Genomic DNA, 22,846 nt, shown 5'->3' on the forward strand with positions numbered 1-22,846 from the left:
TAGAACAGACCTACGCAGTTCACAATAAAAATGTTGCTTAACATACTTTAATTTTCTTTATAAAGATTGAAACATTACTATTTATCGATCATGATGAAAGCGTCCAATAATTGAATGAAGTTATATAGATTCTTCAGTCAGATTGTCTTCAAACATAGCTTTCTTATGTTAGATTCAGTATCATGATGCCTATTACCTTATGTTAGATTCAGTATCATGATGCTATTACCTTATAGGTTTAAATAATAAAACAATCACATAATGTTTTTCTTATTGTCTAGCCAGTCTGTGGTTTATCACAAAACACCAACACCATGACATTTACAATGTGATAATACTGTCACATGAATGGTTTGTCACATGTCTCCATCTTCTCACTGAGACAATGAAACATGCCATTTTAAAGTGCTGCAATCTGGCTTATATGTTTAAATTTAAAATAATATGTTGTACAAAAGATAAAGTTATGTAAGTAATAAATTCAACAACATTTTAATTTAATTATTGTATTGACAAATCAAAATAAAATAATAAAAAAATCTTCCAATTAAGCAAACATGTCAATTAAAGACCTAGAGACAAGCAAGATCCACGCTCAATTTTTTTTTCCAGAGACGACCACATGGAAGTAAGAATATAATATATGTTTACTCCCCCCCTCCCCTACCCACAGACAGTGTGATAACTATAGTGCAGGACTGGTATTAACTAATACCTGCACTACAGTACATGCACTGTGCATGTATGGGTTTACAACATTTTCAATAGAATGTCTGATCTCCAAACTATGATAATTATGTTATGAACAGGTACTTGTCATATGAAAGTTAATGCCTAAAGCTCCAGTAATGACCTGCAATATGATAAAAGGTGCAAGTTTTTGATAAAACTAAAAGCAGGTTCATTTCAGTAAAATGTCATTCTATATCCTACCATAACTTGTTATCTTGATGAATCAATCAATAATCAATTTATCACATCTGAATAGCAGGGTAGCCAATGTTCAATGAAGTTTAACAATCGGTCATCGGAAATTAATGATAACTTAAAGGTAACAAATAAGTTAAACTACTTAAGCTTGCTGTATTAGATGTACACAGCAACAGTCAATAGCTATTCTATATAGCCCCCAACAATGATGCTGGAAGGTAACTGTATTTAAAAACAAGATATACGGACAGAAAGAAATCAGATCTAGATTGAACAATTGACTTAAGAAAGCACAAAGTATACATGAATTCACCGTTAAATGTCCATTTTAAAGAAGAGAAAACAAGAAAACTGTTCTCCAAATGCTTCTGCCAGTAAACAGCGTCCTGTATAGAAGTCCCTGGAAAACTGTAAATGGGCAAGATGTGTTAACATTTAACAATAAAGAAATTATTCTACATACTCTCTGGAGAGATCACATCTATATTTCACGACATTATACAGCAGCAGAGCCAGTACAAGTCTGTAATTTACAGTAGGTAACTGTCGTCTGCAGACACCTCTAGTCTCACATTGTCTACTTCACTCTCTTCTATAATCTTATAACTGTTTCATACAGATCAGTATCCAGGTTTGAATATAATCCTAGAGTATGCTATCACTCACTTGTTTTTGAAAAAAAAATATTTGTTTTAGTTTTAATCATGCATTCTGAAGTCAACCTTTTTTAGAATGTTAGAAAAGTTAAAATGTATGGTGGTTTTAACAAATTTTATATACCGTGTATGCCCACACATAATTTTATATGTAAACAGTGTCACTGAACTTCTTATTTATATACATTCTGAGCACTGAGCCATTACTTTTAATATATTTTTTTTTTTTTTGCAAAGAGGTATAAAGATAACATTACAGTCTTCATTACTTGAAGCCTGCTAACCCCCCACTTTGTATTAATTGCTATGAAAATGTGAAAGTTGTGCAAATTCCTAAAAATGTAGCAATGTGTATAAAAAATGCATAAATTGACTTATTAACCTAGCCAATTGCATTTACTATCAACTAAAATTAGTAATGCATGAAATAGAAAATTGCATTTACTATCAACTAAAATTAGTAATGCATGAAATAGCCCTCACGGTAAAAATAAGAGGATAAAATAGTAAAATTTTGTCATATCTTTTTATCAGAGATGCAGTGTCACTTGGACATAAATACTTAAACATTTCTTAAACTTTAAACATAATTTCTGTAAGTTTGATTTTTTTGTTATTTTGAAAAATTTGTTTTCTCACCTGGAGAAATTCTACAGTAATATTGGCAAAATTAAAACCAAGCAAACAATAATCTCTATATAATCAATAAATCATTAAAGAAATGAAATAAGCAAATATACAAAATCTGCTTCTTAGTGATATTGTTCCACTGTACATTATTATTAAAAGTTTAAAGCCGCATGCCTCCAGATTCATTCTCATTAAATTTTCATGAAAATTTTGAAAAACTAATTAAATTATGACAGATTCTTTACCAGTGATTAAATGATGACAGACTCTCTAACTGTAATTAAATTATGACAGATTCTCTTCCAATGATTAAATGATGACAGACTCTCTACCAGTGATTAAATGATGACAGACTCTCTACCAGTGATTAAATTATGACATACTCTCTACCAGTGATTAAATGATGACAGACTCTCTACCAGTGATGAAATGATGACAGACTCTCTACTGATTAAATGATGACACTCTCTACATGTAATTAAATTATGATAGACTAGACTCTCTACCAGTGATTAAATGGTAACAGTCTCTCTACCAGTGATAAAATGGTAACAGACTCTCTACCAGTGATTAAATGGTAACAGACTCTCTACCAGTGATTAAATGGTAACAGACTCTCTACCAGTGATTAAATGGTAACAGTCCCTCTACCAGTGATAAAATGGTAACAGACTCTCTACCAGTGATTAAATGGTAACAGACTCTCTACCAGTGATAAAATGATGACTGACTCTTTGCCAGTGATTAAATGATGACAAACTTTCTACCAGTGATGAAATGATGACAGACTCTCTACCAGTGATTAAATGATGACAGACTCTCTACCAGTGATTAAATGATGACAGACTCTCTACCAGTGATTAAATGATGACAGACTCTTTACCAGTGATTAAATGATGACAGACTCTCTACCTGTAATTAAATGATGACAGACTCTCTACCAGTGATTAAATGGTAACAGTCTCTCTACCAGTGATTAAATGGTAACAGACTCTCTACCAGTGATTAAATGGTAACAGACTCTCTACCAGTGATTAAATGGTAACAGACTCTCTACCAGTGATTAAATGGTAACAAACTCTCCACCAGTGATTAAATGGTAACAGACTCTCTACCAGTGATTAAATGGTAACAGACTCTCTACATGTAATTAAATTATGACAGACTCTCTACCAGTGATTAAATGGTAACAGTCTCTCTACCAGTGATAAAATGGTAACATACTCTCTACCAGTGATTAAATGGTAACAGACTCTCTACCAGTGATTAAATGGTAACAGACTCTCTACCAGTGATTAAATGGCAACAGTCTCTCTACCAGTGATAAAATGGTAACAGACTCTCTACCAGTGATTAAATGGTAACAGACTCTCTACCAGTGATAAAATGGTAACAGACTCTCTACCAGTGATTAAATGGTAACAGACTCTCTACCAGTGATTAAATGGTAACAGACTCTCTACCAGTGATTAAATGGTAACAGACTCTCTACCAGTGATTAAATGGTAACAGACTCTCTACCAGTGATTAAATGATGACATACTCTCTACCAGTGATTAAATGATGACAGACTGACTCTCTACATGTAATTAAATTATGATAGACTCTCTACCAGTGATTAAATGGTAACAGTCTCTCTACCAGTGATTAAATGGTAACAGACTCTCTACCAGTGATTAAATGGTAACAGACTCTCTACCAGTGATTAAATGGTAACAGACTCTCTACCAGTGATTAAATGGTAACAGACTCTCTACATGTAATTAAATTATGACAGACTCTCTACCAGTGATTAAATGGTAACAGACTCTCTACCAGTGATTAAATTATGACAGACTCTCTACCAGTGATTAAATGATGACAGACTCTCTACCAGTGATTAAATGATGACAGACTCTCTACCAGTGATTAAATAATGACTGACTTGTTGCCAGTGATTAAATGATGACTGTCTCTTTACCAGTGATTTCATCCACAATCAACTAGTGATTCAATTTTAAATAAAATGGAAACACTGTATTATGAATACCTTAAATTGACAAATAATATCCAGCTGTGTCTTGTTTATCATTATCTATATAAATCTATTCAAAATGAAATCAAGTTTAGATGGTGTCATATTACATTGTCAGTTTGAGTTTTGACAGTCTTATCAAAATAAGGGAAGTATGTCCTTCATTGCATCAATAACATTTGTTTATATACAAAAGTTTCTTATGATAATTTCTGAATTTTACATACCTAATTATGTTCCAGTTATAGGAAAATAATAATCTATGAATCCCTTGGGTTTTTTTTAAGAGCTGTATCAGTACTGTTATTGATACACACACCTTCCCCCTCCACCAATTTAAGTTACCCCTTTGATTTTACAGGTTACATTGTATATTATCCATAAGCTATATTCAATTAATGACAAATAAGTATAAATCAATAAAAAAGAGAGGACCTTGTTGTCTTTTTTTTCTTTATAACATAACACTTGAATAATGGTATATCATAATTTGACTAAAATGCCTCATCTTGTATAATTTCAAGTTCAGTAGTCCAATATATATGGCTAACTAACTCACTCATCTTCAACATGTGATAGGGGCTTGGAGATTAAAATCCCTTAAGTAGATTGATAAGATTTTTATCTGTGAAAGTTCATATAGGGAAAGAATAAAAAGTACTCTATCAGTTAGAGTACATAACATCCTGCTCAAATATATTTAATATGATTAATTAATTGACACAATTAAGAATGGTATTTGTACCATAACATACAATAATATCATGAATATATTAGCAGTGATAATATTCTCTAGAGGACAATAAACAAAACATCACTCTACAGTTACTTTATACATGATTAATTTAAATTTGATGGTGTAGGAAGCTAGAAGCTACAGACACAAACTAAAGACGATTCCTGGAACCTTAGCCACTAGCTATGAGTGTAAAGTTAACAATAGCTTGCCCCTGTATATGTAGCTAGCAATTACATTAATAGTCTGTTAACCTATGATCTACCACAATGAATGAATAAATGAATGATTGAATGAATGAATGAATGAATGAATGAACAAATGAATATGAATGAATGAATGAATGAATGAATGAATGAATGAATGAATGAATGAATGAATGAATGAATGAATGAATGAATGAATGAATGAATGAATTGACCATGATACCCGAATGGCAAAAATCTTATGTTAAGAATTTGTTTAATTTGATGCAAATTTAATCAATTTTTGGCACTTTTTTAAAAAACAATATGAACACAACATGACTAACATACAGTTAAATTAGAGTTTAAAGCACATGTTTTAAAATGTGAATCAAAATGAAATATCAGAAACAAAATGCCAATATTCTACATACTGTAAGTTAACTTGCTTTTTCTTATTATCTACAGTAATAACTGCTGCATTTAGTTAAATATCAGTCACTCACTAATTCTTTATCTGAATTTATAATTCAATATTGACATTTTGCCTGAAAATTTATACAAGGCAAGGGGCATTTTTTACAAGTTTTATGGTACACTATCTAAAATCAAGGTCGTTGTGCAAACCATTTAATACTTCTACCTTTTAAACATGCATAGATAGAAGTGGGTTGATATGTCTAAATTTCAGGTATTAAAACAAGTTTTACAGTTGCAAGTAGGTCTTGATATCTGCACCCCCCCCCCCCCAAAAAAAAAACAAAAAAAACAACAAACATGGGAATATTTTATCTTTTAGAGGTCACGTTATTATAATTTTCTATTTATATAGAATAAAACTAATAGAATTTTAAAAAGCCTAGCTCATTGTTTAACAAATGTGAGGAAATATATCATAAATCAGTCAAACTTAGTATAATGTATTCATGTCAACAAACAGTAACTTGCAATTTGCATATCATTTTATATCCCAGCTGTGTTTCGTTAGTGTGGAAATTTTACAAAAATTTCTGACCAATAAAACAAAGTAATAGGCCTTTATGACATAAACATAACTATAACAGTCTGTTTCTGACCTTAATTAAAAACAGTCAACATATTTAGTGACACAACAAACACCCCCATCTTAATATCTATATGCAAATCTTACCATTTTGACATCTTGTCACTACATTTTTCACATAATTTCAATATGTCAAACAATACTCATATTAGTAAAATGATAAACAAAATAGAGCTGATGCATGTTTCTATTTTGATTGGTTGGTTTTGGGTTGGGCTTTAGTCACACTAACACAGTATAGGTGATATTTTACTGGTGGAGATGGCCCACACATCATGACATGACCTTTCCTGCATTATTTCAAGCACAGACAGGCATCAAAGAAGAACCGCCTGCGTTCCATAAGCCACCTGGATAGTTTCCTTGCATGGAAGAATCCAAAGTCCCTGCTGGGATCCAAATCAACAGTGGTAAGGGGCAAGTGGTTTCAAGTCAACAACCGTAACCACTTAGCCATGGAAGGCTCATGTAATTTATTTTTTTGGCCTAATTATAAGTGAATTATTTATTTATACTTCTTTGGAAAAACAAAGTTTTGGATATTATAACATTAAGAAAGATAATTATTGCTGCGCTGGTGTTAAAAACAAAGATCAATCAGAACAGGTAATTTGAAATGTCATTTACATTTATTTACTGTACTTAGTAAATGGGAACTAAATAAAGCATTTAAGGAATAATGAATCAAATACAAAAGAGAAAAACACACTTACAAGTTTAAAATAAGAATTAATTGGAAGTAAACCTCTTACCTTAATGGTTTATTACATCACTAATTATCAGTAAATGCCCAACAGCTTGTAAGAAAAGTTTAAAGTTAGATTGAAATAATCACACAGGGAGATTAACAAGATAAAAGTTGTAAAACATTGTCAAGTGGTAGAAGATAAAGAGGGAAAGAAATTCTATTTCCTTTACAGCACTAAATGCTCTCACATTTTGCTGTACATGCATCTTTTATCAATGGTGGTCCCTTATCATGACAAGAACAAGGATAGTTCTCCTTCATGTAGAATGTAGAGCATTTAGTGTCATGGCAGCAGGATCAAAATAGTTCTCCTTCATGTAGAATGAACAGCATTTTGTGTCATGAGAGCAGGATCAAGATTTCTCCTTTATGTAGAATGAAGAGTAATTAGTGTCATGAGAGCAGGATCAAAATAGTTCTCCTTCATGTAGAATGAAGAGCATTAAGTGTCATAAGAGCAGGATTAAGATAGTTCTCCTTCATGTAGAATGAAGAGCATTTAGTGTCATGAGAGCAGGATTAAGAAAGTTCTCCTTCATGTAGAATGTAGAGCATTTAGTGTCATGGCAGCAAGAACAAAATAGTTCTCCTTCATGTAGAATAAAGAGCATTAAGTGTCATGAGAGCAGGATTAAGATAGTTTTCCTTCATGTAGAATGAAGAGCATTTAGTGTCACGAGAGCAGGATCAAGATAGTTCTCCTTCATGTAGAATGAAGAGCATTAAGTGTCATGAGAGAGCAGGATCAAGAAAGTTCTCCTTCATGTAGAATGAAGAGCATTTAGTGTCATGAGAACAGGATCAAGATAGTTCTCCTTCATGTAGAATGAAGAGCATTAAGTGTCAAGAGAGCAGGATCAAGATTGTTCTCCTTCATAAAGAATGAAGAGCATTAAGTGTCATGAGAGAGCAGGATCAAGATAGTTCTCCTTCATGTAGAATGAAGAGCATTTAGTGTCATGAGAACAGGATCAAGATAGTTCTCCTTCATGTAGAATGAAGAGCATTAAGTGTCATGAGAGAGCAGGATCAAGAAAGTTCTCCTTCATGTAGAATGAAGAGCATTTAGTGTCAAGAGAGCAGGATCAAGATTGTTCTCCTTCATAAAGAATGAAGAGCATTAAGTGTCATGAGAGCAGGATCAAGATAGTTCTCCTTTATGTAGAATGAAGAGCATTTAGTGTCAAGAGAGCAGGATCAAGATAGTTCTCCTTCATGTAGAATGAAGAGCATTAAGTGTCAAGAGAGCAGGATCAAGATTGTTCTCCTTCATAAAGAATGAAGAGCATTAAGTGTCATAAGAGCAGGATCAAGATTGTTCTCCTTCATAAAGAATGAAGAGCATTAAGTGTCATGAGAGAGCAGGATCAAGATAGTTCTCCTTCATGTAGAATGAAGAGCATTTAGTGTCATGAGAACAGGATCAAGATAGTTCTCCTTCATGTAGAATGAAGAGCATTAAGTGTCAAGAGAGCAGGATCAAGATAGTTCTCCTTCATAAAGAATGAAGAGCATTTAGTGTCATGACAGCAGGATCAAGATCATTCTCCATTTTTTCAATTTCTAACAGGTTACAAAGTTGTGAACATTATCAGAAACAGAACCATCTTTAAATAAACACCAACAACTGTGATCAGTTATTTATCAATCCAAGTAACTTAGTTATCCCCTGTTTATATACACATACAACTTTTGATCCCAACCAGAAATTAAAGCTGTATTCTTTACCTTATAAACAGCAACATCTATGCTCGCCCACAGAAGCAGATCTAACTTCATAAAACTACCAGAAATGGCAGTTGAGTTTCAAATTTAATTAAATTGTTCAAGTATAATCTAAATAAGGACGTCTAGATCAGATTTTGCTGTCTGCTACATTGACAACGGCATGTGTGTGTCACAAACAAAATTGATATAAAATACAATTTATAAACTTGTTTTGTTTTTGAAATATTTGACATTCCAAACCAAGTAAACTTAGATGTCCTATGAATAGAATACATGTACGCTTCTATTTACTTTTCACCATATCCTGCTAGCAGCAGCTTGTGCAAATGTCCTTCAAAAGTCTAAAATGAAGCACAAGCTTTAAATATAGCATTTTATTACAGGAATTCATCAAACTACGAACATTTTTCAAGGACTAATATACTTTATGTGTAACAATTATCTTAATGTTTTCCCCACATGCTACATTCTCATTAAAATCAATAATTAAATATATCAAATGACATCAGTTTTTTTCAATAAAGAATTGAGGGCATCTATATATACTTCTGTCAGTTTCCTGTCTTAATATTTCAATATAACAATTTTATATGTCATTAAGTAAATATCATTTACAAAGAACAACAATAATAATCATTTAATTGTTTCTCACTGGCATTTTCAGTGATTTTAATTACTGAATTTTAACAATCAGAATTAAAAACATGAGCTGTCAATAAAACAGCAAGCTTGACTATTCTCAATTTCTCAGTGCTTGATTCTATGCTGATAGTAAAACAAGAACCCAGATAATGTAGAATTTTGTAAGTTAAAAAAAAGCTTTTATTCTGTCCAAATTCATTTGAGAGTTATGCGCTTTAGATAGCGACCCCCTATTATGCTCTAAAATAAGAGTATGAAGTTTCAACCCATTGCCTTTAGTAGTTTTGGAGATACCAACTTGAAAGCAAAAACTTAACCAAAGTGTGACATTGATGTCTGGTTAAGTACATTAGCTCTCCCTATTTTTCAAAGTTGAGCTAACACAAGCAAAGTTCATATGAAGTGTACAATGGAAGTATAACTTACTATAAACAGATTCAAATTTTACCCCAAGATATTAACTGTACTCTACTGTCTTTGTTTTGATTTTTTAATATTGTTTGGATGGGTTTAAAAGCAAATTTACATTTTCAAATTCATGTTGTATTTTTTCAGCTTTACTGGAGGAGGAATACCTAAGTAAATTGCCCCTCTGTGCATTATTTCATGCACAAGCTGTAACTACATGAAAGAATCCAATGTCCCTGCCAGGATTCGAACCCACAACAATGAGGGGTTAAGTTAAATGGTGTTACTTATGCATAAGTGGCTTTAAAACAGGCCATGTTTTGACAACAGCAAATTATTGGAATTCCTAACCTTGGAAATTACATTAACATCCCTAGTACTTTTGTTTTAGTGTTATTCAGCTATTGTAATGAATAAATAGAAATACCTTTACAATGCAACTCTTTAAAGTTGAAGTCCTTTATTGAAATACAATCAATTAAGCATTATTTATAATACCCTCTTCTTTCATGAAATAAATTAAAATGTATTAAGTAAATAGTACTTTACAGTGCTTTATTACATACTTGTAAGTCTTTCTGTTATCTTCACTGCACTCCGAGGAAACATTGTATAAATCAAGTAATGTGTCAAGTGTCATAAAACTAACACATGCCAGGTACTTTCAGGTAACCAAGTTTGACAATTACATTCTGATCAATGTTTCATTAAAGGAACAGACATGTGTACATGTAGTTAATTATTCATTGATATACTAATTAACTATTTCATAAATAAATAACACACACACATGTACAAAACTGGCTCTAATTTCTTTACCATGACAAACAAATTTTGATGCTAAATTTACTTTGGATACTTTCAGAGTGGATAATCAAAATGACTGAATCATGTCTTGCAAACCTATACAATTAAATGTGTAATTCTGATAACAGTACCTTCCTTGGAATATAGGCTATATATTTTAACTTGAACCTTTCTTGTGAAAACAGAAAGTAGACTGGTTTAAACTGTGTTTTTGGTCAACCCCAAGTTTGTAAAATTTCTTACCTGTTCCCTACCAGTCACTCTCAACTTCTCCTCTTATATCACAAATATCCGCAGTTTTCAGGGAAGTACCTAAAACGATAAATTTAAGTCATAGAGTGATGATTGAATTACACACATTACATTTATAAATATAATATCAGTGTATTATGTTATCAAGCATTCTGTGTCCCTATATATAAATCTAGACACCAGGACCATAGAATTGTCCTTATCACCAGTATCACATATTTGTCCCTGTATTAATCAAGACACCAGTATCAAAGAATTGTCCCTATATTAATCTAGACACCAGTATCACAGAATTGTCCCTATATAAACCTAGACACCAGTATCATAGATTTGTCCCTATATAAATCTAGACACCAGTATCATAGAATTGTCCCTATATATAAATCTAGACACCAGAATCATAGAATGGTCCCTATATTAATCACAGAATTGTCCCTATATAGATCTAGACACCAGTATCATAGATTTGTCCATATATAAATCTAGACACCAGTATCACAGAATTGTCTCTTTATAAATCTAGACACCCGTATCATAGATTTGTCCCTATATAAATCTAGACACCAGTATCACAGAATTGTCCCTATATAAATCTAGACACCAGTATCATAGATTTGTCCCTATATAAATCTAGACACCAGTATCATAGAATTGTCCCTATATAAATCTAGACACCAGTATCACAGAATTGTCCCTATATAAATCTAGACACCAGTATCACAGATTTGTCCCTATATAAATCTAGACACCAGTATCATAGATTTGTCCCAATATAAATCTAGACACCAGTATCATAGATTTGTCCCTATATAAATCTAGACACCAGTATCATAGATTTGTCCATACACTGTATATAAATCTAGACACCATTATCAAAGATTTGTCCCTATATAAATCTAGACACCAGTATCATAGATTTGTCAATACATTGTATATAAATCTAGACACCAGTATCACAGAATTGTCCCTATATAAATCTAGACACCAGTATCATAGATTTGTCCCTATATAAATCTAGACACCAGTATCATAGATTTGTCCCTATATAAATCTAGACACCAGTATCATAGATTTGTCCATACACTGTATATAAATCTAGACACCATTATCAAAGAATTGTCCCTATATAAATCTAAACACCAGTATCACAGTTTTTTTCTTATTAATCAAGACACCAGTATCAAAGAATTGTCCCTATATAAATCTAGACACCAGTATCACAGAATTGTCCCTATATAAATCTAGACACCAGTATCATAGATTTGTCCATACACTGTATATAAATCTAGACACCATTATCAAAGAATTGTCCCTATATAAATCTAAACACCAGTATCACAGTTTTTTTCTTATTAATCTAGACACCAGTATCACAGAATTGTCCCTATATAAATCTAGACACCAGTATTATAGATTTGTCCCTATATATTAAACAGGACACCCATATGATACTGTAGACCAATTTCAATAAACATGTATGATTACTACAAAAAAAGGCAAATTAACTGATATATCTCACATAATCATTTCTCAAATATTAAAATCCTTTCTAAATAGATGCATGTATTAATATTTTTTTCACTTTTTGTTATTTAAGTAGTAACATGCAATTAAGATCATTAAGTTTAACAAGAAAACTGATTAACAAATATATACTTACTGAATTTACTTTGCATCCATTATCAAGATGAGAGTTTCTGTTTTTTAAAAGGATATCGGCAAATCTGTCACCCCTCTCTTAGTCTGTCTTAATTTATAGGGTTCTAAACTTCCTTAATTAGTTTGCTTACATCCTTGGTATCTTTTTTGTCTTTTCCTGCAAAAAATATGTATACATGTAAACATTTAACACAATTGTATTGTTTAAACATGAAAGTTGAGAACTAGACTATCAACTTTAAAGTTCTATTATAAAAAAAAAACCCATATGTGTATTTTATAGATATTTCATTGGTAAAACAAGTAAGTTTATCTACTTGATTTAACACTTCCTTATTTCATATACTGCAAATGAATATGGTGAAATGGGATAATGGTTTTATCTTCCAAACCTCAAATCAAACAAACAAAAACAAACATTTTTTGAAGATGAACTGATACTTAAAGTAGGCTTTGCTACAATATTTATGTATGTATACACTTTTTAAACTATCAAATATATATTAAAAGAAAACAAAGTTGAACAAAACCGTAGCATAATTACAAATGTATAATTATGTAAGAATAATCAATTTATACTATAAATATACAAAACCATAACCACACATTTCTCTTGACATGTGCTGCTTACGTTATATTTACAAAGAAATAGGTTGATTTTATTTCATTATAGTGCTTTTTTGCCCCACAAACTTTAAGTTTAAGCTAGTGTCTGATCCATTAAAAGATGAGTCTTGCAACTTCAACTTGTCAACAAATTTTTAGTGATTTTCATGACATTTTTCATTCAGCAGAACTTTTTATGTCATTAGACATTGATGCCACACTCTGGCACTGACTTTCAGGAACATATTATACCAATGGTTAGCTACACAAGAAAATATTCATAAATGAATGTATAAAATTACTCTGACAAAATGACCAATAAAAAACAAAGATTTACTCTCTTATTAAGTCTTGTCATAATTTTTTGTTAGTTTAAATCCTTTATTGTTAATATTATGATTATTATCCAATAGCCAGTCTTTCAAAGAAAACAGCATTATGTAACATATTGCAGAACAAATTAATACCAAATCTGAAAACCAATCTGATTGTGAAAATACTTCATACCTTATATGGACATGAATATTTTAAATGAATATAAAGCAAGTAAATCTCCTAATAACCTCACTGGAATAACAGCAGAAACTGCCATCCATCCTTATATTTACATCCTACATGTACCTACATGTACACAGATATGTAACTGAAGTACTATTTATGGCCAAAACAAGTTCAAAACTGATTCAAATCTTTTCTATAACCTCTATCAAGCCTTCCAAATAGACTTACATCACTTTGTAACCAATATTTCCCTAAATTACGATTTACGATCCTATAGAAAAAACAACTTCATTACTCCCTGAATGGCAGCCATTAAAAACGTTAAATATTGATTGCACAGGAAATTTGTCTTAAAATAATGCAAACTTGCGAAGAGTTAGCTCTCAATTATCTGTAAGGCTATTCTTCATGTAACAATTACACTGAAACTTGATGTTCAACAAACTTTTAATTGATTTTCCTTCATGCATTAACCAGAAGGATTCATGCAATTCTCTTAACATGAAACAAGTAGCTTTGCTGTGTATGACCAGTCATTTATCACTGAAATTTAATTGATGGATGAACAAGAATAAGAATCTGCAGAATGACATTTGTGTGAGAAAAGAATTTATAACAGCTATCTGAATAACAGCATGCTTGTTTTATAGTTTGATAAGGGATGGGGAAGAAAAGAAAGAGAACAAGAGCTACATGTATCATCTATTCTAATCTAAACTCTTCAATGTTTTATTAGATAAGGTGTTGGGACAAGAAAAAGAATCAATGACAGAGTTATATGTTTTTTTCAGATCATTTGGCTGATGGTTAGAAAAAACATTACAAGAAATGCTTTGAGGAAAATCTTGAAATATAGATGAAAAAACTATGGATCACGTAATACAATGTCATGTACATGACATGGAGGTTGAACTTCCTGCATGTAATGTCTGTGGGGTTAGGAAACATATAAGCTCCTTTTTATCTCTATAACATTGAAGCTGACAAAATATTCAAGAATGGAGATCATTGCATGATCAAAACTAGTTGAAATGATGTTTTTTTTAAAATTAATACAAATTAATACAACAATTTTTCCCCCCTACTACCCGGTACCCAACAATTTGAGAAACTAGAAATGTGTCATCATGCCACGGATGCCCCCGCATGCAGCCAAAATTTCAGATGGTGCATTAATTATTTTTTTCATTTTAAGTTCAAAGCCCTTAAAACTTTTCAATGTTAACACAAACCATTTCCATACAATGTTCAAGGCACTGAAATTATTCAGTCTTAACCTTTTAGAAATAGCATATTGCATATTTGCAGCCAAAATAATGGCTAAAAGAATGAGTGGTGAAACTGAAAGTTCAAAATTTTTCCAACATTCAGGAAAGATAAGTTTGTCTAAAATCATTGAACCATGACCAAATTCAAACTTAAACTGCTTATTCCTAAGATGTATCTATATTATTTTCAAAGTGAAAGAGACAAACTCTGCCAAAAAATCATCAAACCATGACCAAATTCCAACTTGACCTGCCCATTCCTTTGACATATCCATATGTCAAATTAAAGTTGAATATGTGACACTGTTGGGTAGATAATGAACAGAAACTGTAAATTTCATATTATTTTTTCAAAGTGAAAGGGGCATTACTCTGCCAAAAATCATTGAACCATGACCAAATTTGAAGTTGACCTGAGCATTCCAAAAACATTTCCATATGTCAAATTTGAGTTGAATGTGTTGTACCATTGGGAAGATAATAAACGGAAACTGAAAATTTCATATTACTTTCAAAGTGAAAGGGGCATAACTCTGCCAAAAATCATTGAACCATGACCAAATTTGAACTTGACCTGCGCATTCCTTTGATGCATCCATATGTCACGTTTGAGTTGAATGTGTTGTACCTTGAGGGAGATAATGAATGGAAACTGAAAATTTCATATTATTTTCAAAGTAAAAGGGGCATAACTCTGCCAAAAATCATCGAACCATGACCAAATTCGAACTTGACCTGTATTTTTTCATGACATATCAATATGTCAAGTTTGAGTTGATTGTGTTGTACCATAGGGGAGATAATGAACGGAAACTGAAAATTTCATATTTTTTTCAAAGTAAAAGGGGCATAACTCTGCCAAAAATCATTGAACCATAACCAAATTCGAACTTGACCTGTATTTTCTCATGACATATCCATATGTCAAGTTTGAATTGAATGTGTCCAACCGTTCTTAAGATAATGAACGGAAACTGAAATTTCATATTATTTTTAAAGTAAAAGGGGCATAACTCTGCCAAAAATCATCGAACCATGACCAAATTCGAACTTGACCTGTATTTTCTCATGACATATCCATATGTCAAATTTGAGTTGAATATGCCCAACCGTTCTTAAGATAATGAACGGAAACTGATGATGACGGAATGACAGAATGACGGAATGACGGAAGGACGGAAGGACGGAAGGACGGAAGGACGGAAGGACGGAATGACGGAACAGGGTAACACTATATGCCCCGGCCATTACATGGCGGGGGCATAAAAATGCATCATTTTGACTCAAATTTGGAATTTTACATAATACTCCAAGTATTCATGAGGTATTTTTTTATCCAGGGAGGAATGAGAATTAAATAGACTTTAAAACCATGTTTAATGAACAATAAGACACTTAACTTAAAGCATTTTTTTTCATATCTGAGTTTTAAAAAAATTGAGCACATGAATAATGTTTAGGTGTGAAACAGCAGAATTACCAATTTTGGAGGGGAATTTTGCATTTAATTTTGGGAATTTCAAAGTCAGAAATTGGGAAATTTGTTGTCTACTTTTTATGTGCCATTTTTCTGGTATTACTTATATATATTAGGGAAAAAACGCTGTATTGTATCATATTTTTGTAAGACTGTTCTTAGTAGGGAAAACGTTGAATCCTTGTCTCATCAGCTGAATGTCTTTCAAACAAATAATATATGCAAGAACTTTATGCTTTATATATTCATTACTTTATACTAATATTTGATAATTACATAATTATACTTAAAATATCAGCACTCAATGGCAACTTCTTGAGAAATTGTAGATACATTTGTTTTACTTATTATAATTTTTATTATTATTGTTTATTATTATTTATAACATATCTTTCAACTTTTATTTATGACAAATGTCAGTCAAACAAATCTGCAGTATTATAAATTAGTTATACAGGTTGCTGTTGGGGTAATTATATCTAGCGTTTATCTATATAACCTTCAGCTGGCTATATTATATAATACAACATCCCACCCACAACCTGTATAACATAATATCATACTGAGCATTACATGTATCATTGATAAAATATCAAGTAGCTAGGCATATGTCACATATTGTCACCCATCATTTTACTACATACAGGAAGCTGATAGTTCTGTAATCAATTACATAACTCCTTGTTAACCTAAATATGATAAATCTAAAATACTACATGTCATAATACTTAAATCATTTTACTGCACAATATAAGTCTTAACTGTCTTATGCATGGACATCTAAATGAATGATCATACTGATTGTAATAACAATTAACATAAATAAATCTATTGTATGATTTATAAAAATTTAAATCTATATATAGCTTGAAGGAATGTGGCTGTAAGCCTGTAACCAAATGGAAAAATAGTTAAAATATAATTATGTTATTTTCAACTATTATAATTATGTTATTTTCAACTATTACAAAGAGCCACTGCCAAACTTGACTTTTGCTTGACTTTTTCTTATTTCTGAAGTCAAACACACCAGAAAATGAATATTTTAGCGAAGATTGCTCCAAGAAAACATCATTTTCTTGAACAAAATACAAATGTATAATTAAAATTTCATATTTGACCTTGACAGTCAAAGATGTTTACTTACATCAAAATTAAGTTATTATATTATTCCACATGTCCCTGTTATCATTAATGTTTTTTTTGTCTGAGTATGAAATTATGAATCAAATATGTCCATTAAGGACCATTATAATCAATAATAATTGAAAACCAAGTTATGACAATTTAGACTAAATTCAATAGTTTGACCTTGATGGTCATCTTGTTAGTATAATTTTATCATTTAGTTCATAAGGTGGCCCTACGCCTACAAAATAAGCAAGCAAATATCCATAATTATGTGGTCACCTTACTTAGAACAACCAAGTTTACTATTTCACTTGAACTTGACTGGCTGCTTAAATACATGTATATAAGGTAGGATTGTATGTCTAATACTACCTAACTTCATACATAGTTCTAGTAATTGTTGCACACTGAAAGCAAACATTAGCAAAAAATATACAATATACAAATGTATTGTTAATAATGTTATTTCTGATATAACAAATATACGTGTAATTCAATTACTCTTTATACCCTTTACTTTAACTTTTGTCTGACACAATTATATTGCATGTCTCCTTTCTACAACACAAGTCTATTTTAAAAGAGCATGTTCCTTATTTGCAACATGAGGTCTAAGAAAAATATCATAGCAACAATACACCTGTATATTGACTACATTATTATGAATTAATGAAAACAAGTATTTCATCCAAATATTGTCAAAATGTTAACTTCCTTTAGATAATATTTATTTATAAAAATCATCAAAAATATGATTTGATAATACCCAACATTTGATGCAAACAGTCAAGTTTTAGTACTCTTTAGTAATCTTACACTTTTCATTTTCATAAGACTCAAGTTTAAAGCATCTGTAATAGAGTTCATGCATCAGCAGAAATGTATTTCTACAACAACATATAAAAGGTTGCTTCATAAGTAAAGATGCAATGTAATGGATATATTTTGAAAAGGCCTGCACTTCTAAATTTTAGTGTTTCACAAGTGAAATTTGAAAGACTGATTATTAAAAATAAAACTTTTAAAATATGTCAGCTGAGAAAACTGCATCACAGATCAAAAACTTTGTTTATCACCTTTTTGAAAACTTAGCTAAACACTGTTTACCAGTATGTTCAGGATTAAGCTCTGGGAAATTACACCTAATGCTGTACATCGGGTTACTATCATAACTATGTGGTATTTCAATTTTTTCTATTATACATGTAGTTTAATCATTCAATGTGGAAAAACTTGATGTCTTAGCAAATAATGACACAGCATGAAAATGAATGAATACTTTGTTTCCTTTGTTTTTTAAGTAACAGAACAAAACTTATACATCAATCCTTCTAAGTTTCAATATAAATTATCTTCTTTTTTTTTCACAGTATATTATTCATATACAATAAATGACCTGGTTTTAAAATTGACCAGCAGCAAATGGTCATTTTTTTCTGTATGAAATCTGCTGTGGTCATAGTAATTTTTTTACAATAGGTTTGCTCTTAAATTTGATTTGCTGATAACTACATAATTAGGTAGAGAAGCAGACTCTTGTTTTGGTTGAGTCTATTATGTTTTGTTTAGGGGTGAGTTGTCATACGCAAATTTACAATTTGTCTTTTTCCAATGATTTTATTATTTTAAATACTTCTAAGATTGTTTTATAAATTTATTTGCACATACAATTGTTATATGGCGATACCTTGCATAATTTTGATGAAATTAAATTAGTTCACTACTTAATGTGTATTGATCACGTGATGGTTTCAGCCAATGACAAAACGTCAACATAGTCGGGCAGAGAAAAAGTTTGCAATTAGTAAATAATAATCTTTATGTAGCAAAAAAAACATTGAATTGCAAGTATTAATTTCATATTATATTTTCGGCAGAAGAAACTGTCCTAAGAGGGCCAGGCATTTTCGTATCGTAAGATGGCTGCGTTACAGTATCACGTGATTATCCCAAGCACCATCGTGACTTATCACAGGAATTATGAATATAGCTAACCTGGGCATAGGATAGGAAATACCTTTTTATATTTAAATATTTACAAACCATATCTTTTGGGTTTAATTTGATCAATCGATAATAAATAATGATGCAGGGCTCACACTGGCTCAAATAAAATAATAGCCAATATTTTCAACTTAAAAAAATAATAGCCAAAAGTTCAGCAGAATATTCACGAATTAGCGATTAACAACACAAGCAGTTGATTAAATAAACATTACATTTATATGACACTTTTTCAGTTTTATAAGGCTTCTCAAATAAACTGATACATTTGTGTTTATTCATATTTGATAACTACCTTTTTTAAAATAGAACCACAACTTTAATTTTTATTATAGAACAGAATAAAAACGTTATAATTAGTATAATTACTGTATAACAATAATATTAAAGATTCATTATAACTTTACATAATGCTGTTATCAGACAACTTCTTTTGTTTGTTCTAATCAAATTTTGTCAGCTATAACCACTGTCAATTTCCACATTTCACACAGAACTGGAGTAGATCCAGGTCATATTAGCCTATAGAAATAACACAAGTTTGCAAACTTATCACAGAATGCAGCCTTTTTTCTGAATAATTTACTGAAAAATATCATCATCACCAATGTAATACAATTTTTCTGCAATAGTTGTAAAGATTTTTAAACAGAACATAGCTTATTTCACCTTTAAATAAATATCAAAATTATCGGTGTCGCGAAAATATATGTGACAATCGGATTTTTCCTGTATTCACAATTTTGGTTGTTGTGCAAATAGTTGTTTGGAAGTTAATACTTTTTAAATATTTTACCATTGTTTTCCACTGGCGATTTAGTCAAGTACAGTAGCTAAAAACAAAAAAAATTAAAATTTGCAATTCACGGTAAATTTTGGGTAAGTCAATATCCAGTTTATCAATTTTAAAACGATTTTTGTGGCTAATGGACGGATGTTTGATGGCTATTATAAATGCTGGACAATATCTTTAAAGTACTTATATAAATACAATTATACATCTCGCATGTATTTTATCACCTCGGGCAATATAGTAAGCAGCATGTGACCGGTAAAAAGTTGACACTCAATTAAATGCACCCCGCTGGTGTTAATTAGGTCTACTGCATTCTTTATCGATTTTTACACCTTAGAAGTAAAAAATAATCGCCAGATTTTGTAGCCAAAATGCAAAAATAATCGCAAATCTTATAAAATAATCGCAAATGGCAACTATGGCGACCGACAGCGTGAGCCCTGATGATGGTTTTTTTGTTAATAAATAATAATTTCTCAAATCTGTGACAGACTATGATTTTCAATGAAATTCTATACCTTTAATATATTTGAATGGTTTTTAATAAACTGGTGACCAGATTTACTAGTTCAGAAAACAAAGAAATACGGGTTTTTATTGTTTATATTTCTATTTCTCATACATGTGAACTTTTTTTTATGATCAAGTGGGAGATTTTTCTTCAAAAAGAGGGAGATTTTAGAATTAACATTAAACAAAGAAGGAAATTCTGACATCAAAAATAGGGAGATTTCTTTAGTTTGTGAAAATACCCCTTATTTTAAGATAAATCTTTGAAAATATGGCTGCAGAAAGTGGGAGTCTCCCGCTAAAAGTGGGAGAGTTCACATGTATGATTTCTGTGGGTTTGCAAGATTTTCATATGGCCTGTTCAGTGGAAGATGTGTAATTTTGTGTTAATGTTTTAAAGCAGTTACATAATTGGTCATTGTTCTTTTCTTGAATCACTTTCCTCATCAGAAGGCATGAAACTTTAATATTATGATATATTATTACATTCCAATTAAACGTTTAAAAATATAAAATATCTGATGACATGTTTGTTCATTTTATATAACACCTTTCATGCAGCAAGCATAAAAAGTCTTCACAAGAGTAAGTATGCAATCGTATATTACATACGAATGTATGTAATATTTTTCTTGTTTACTAATCAAGCACCCCAGTGAGTTCATAACAGCCATTTACAAAGGTCACATCAACAAATTTTAAGTTGGTCAAAACACACACAATTCATGCCTCTACAGCTGAGAATTTGACTTTGTGTAAAGAAATTTATCAACATAAAACGAATAACAATTTATTGAAATTGTTGTTCACTAGACTAGACTTAGAGATGGTGCAACAAGGGTATGTGGCTCATAGGTAAATTTCTCTGTGCTAATGTTTGGAATGTACAGAAAGTACCTGAAAACGGAATGTGCAGAAAGTACCGGTAAACAGTGTGTCAGTATGCTATTGAATATGTGTGAATATTTTGATAGATAAAACAAAATGTTATTCACAATGGTGTGCCTTATTAGGCAATAATGATTTTCTTGCATGTTTTGAAAATAGTTCATACAAGATGAGAGCCGAAATTTAAAAAAACTGTAAATTCAACTCGGCAGATTTATTAGTAGATCTAACATAAAATAAATTGTGGAAAAAATGTGAAATTCTAACGACGTTTGCAGCTTTGCTGGTTGCCAATAAATCTTTTGAAATTCCTGATCAATAATGATAAAAACAGAGGTCAATGTTTCCAATCAAAATTGCTGTCTTATAGCTTATTTGAAAATAACTTACCTTGACTTGTAACGCATGCAAACAAGAACTCAATTTAGTAAATTATCTTTAAAAATTGTACACTTGCACTACCGGAAGTAAACATAGAACTACAGTGTTTAGTCGATCCGGACCAAAGACAAGTCGTACCACAAATGTGACCACTATCATGTAGATCACTAATTTCGCGTCATCACTCATTTCATTATAATGGCACATTTCCCTGTTGTTGTTTTTTGTGGGGTTTTTTTTGGTTTGTTTTTTGTTTATCCCGAAACAACCAATTTTCAATCACAACCTAAATTCAAACACATTCTTAATTCTGCAGCGCTGGTGTCATGTCAGACTAAATTGCATAAAAACACATGTTGTGTTGACTTCATCTCATGCAGAAATGCCATACTTGATTAATTGTCAGATGTTATCAGAAAACAATAATTAAATGAAACAGTGTAACGAAATTGTCCGACTTTAACTATAACAAAATAGTCACTTGTTTAAAATAGTGATAAAAAATTTCCAAGCAAGTTAATTTTTTTAAGGTATTGGCTACAGAGTTTTACCATTTACTTCAGTCTTGTGTGATTTTAAAGCAACTATTAATATGATGTAACACTTAATGTTCGTCAGACATAACATAGGGGTCCTTATTAATAAGATCTTATAATTTGTTATCATTTTTTTTTCAAATGATGATTGTAGAATAGATCTTTTGTAAGTGATACCAGCTGGCAGATCTAGACAAGTTTCAATATTTACTAATGTTACAAAGTGGGGAAGGTAAAATGGCTGTAATGATTGGATGTATTTATCATTTTGAACCCCAATTAGCGTAGAA

At 31.1% G+C, this 22,846-nt stretch overlaps 1 protein-coding gene across 6 annotated transcripts in view; it reads right to left on the minus strand.

Moving 5' to 3' along the window:
• The window catches only part of LOC132750412 (uncharacterized), a 74,695-nt gene extending 52,576 nt beyond the window's left edge, over nucleotides 1–22,119 (minus strand). For 2 of the 6 annotated variants that reach the window (XM_060740383.1, XM_060740389.1), the window contains exon 1: nucleotides 8,691–8,722. In XM_060740383.1, coding sequence (XP_060596366.1) covers nucleotides 8,691–8,707 — 17 coding nt within the window. In that variant the 5' untranslated portion in view covers nucleotides 8,708–8,722. Of the gene's footprint in view, nucleotides 1–1,393; nucleotides 1,556–6,966; nucleotides 7,112–8,690; nucleotides 8,728–10,790; nucleotides 10,860–12,459; nucleotides 12,616–22,029 lie in introns of those variants that run through there. The other 4 variants (XM_060740384.1, XM_060740382.1, XM_060740385.1 and 1 more) reach the window with 4 other exon arrangements.
• Nucleotides 22,120–22,846: the final 727 nt, after the last annotated feature.

The sequence above is a fragment of the Ruditapes philippinarum genome, unplaced genomic scaffold, assembly GCF_026571515.1.
Source record: "Ruditapes philippinarum isolate M1 unplaced genomic scaffold, ASM2657151v2 ctg400_1_1_1_1, whole genome shotgun sequence".
NCBI classification, from domain to species: Eukaryota; Metazoa; Mollusca; class Bivalvia; order Venerida; family Veneridae; genus Ruditapes; species Ruditapes philippinarum.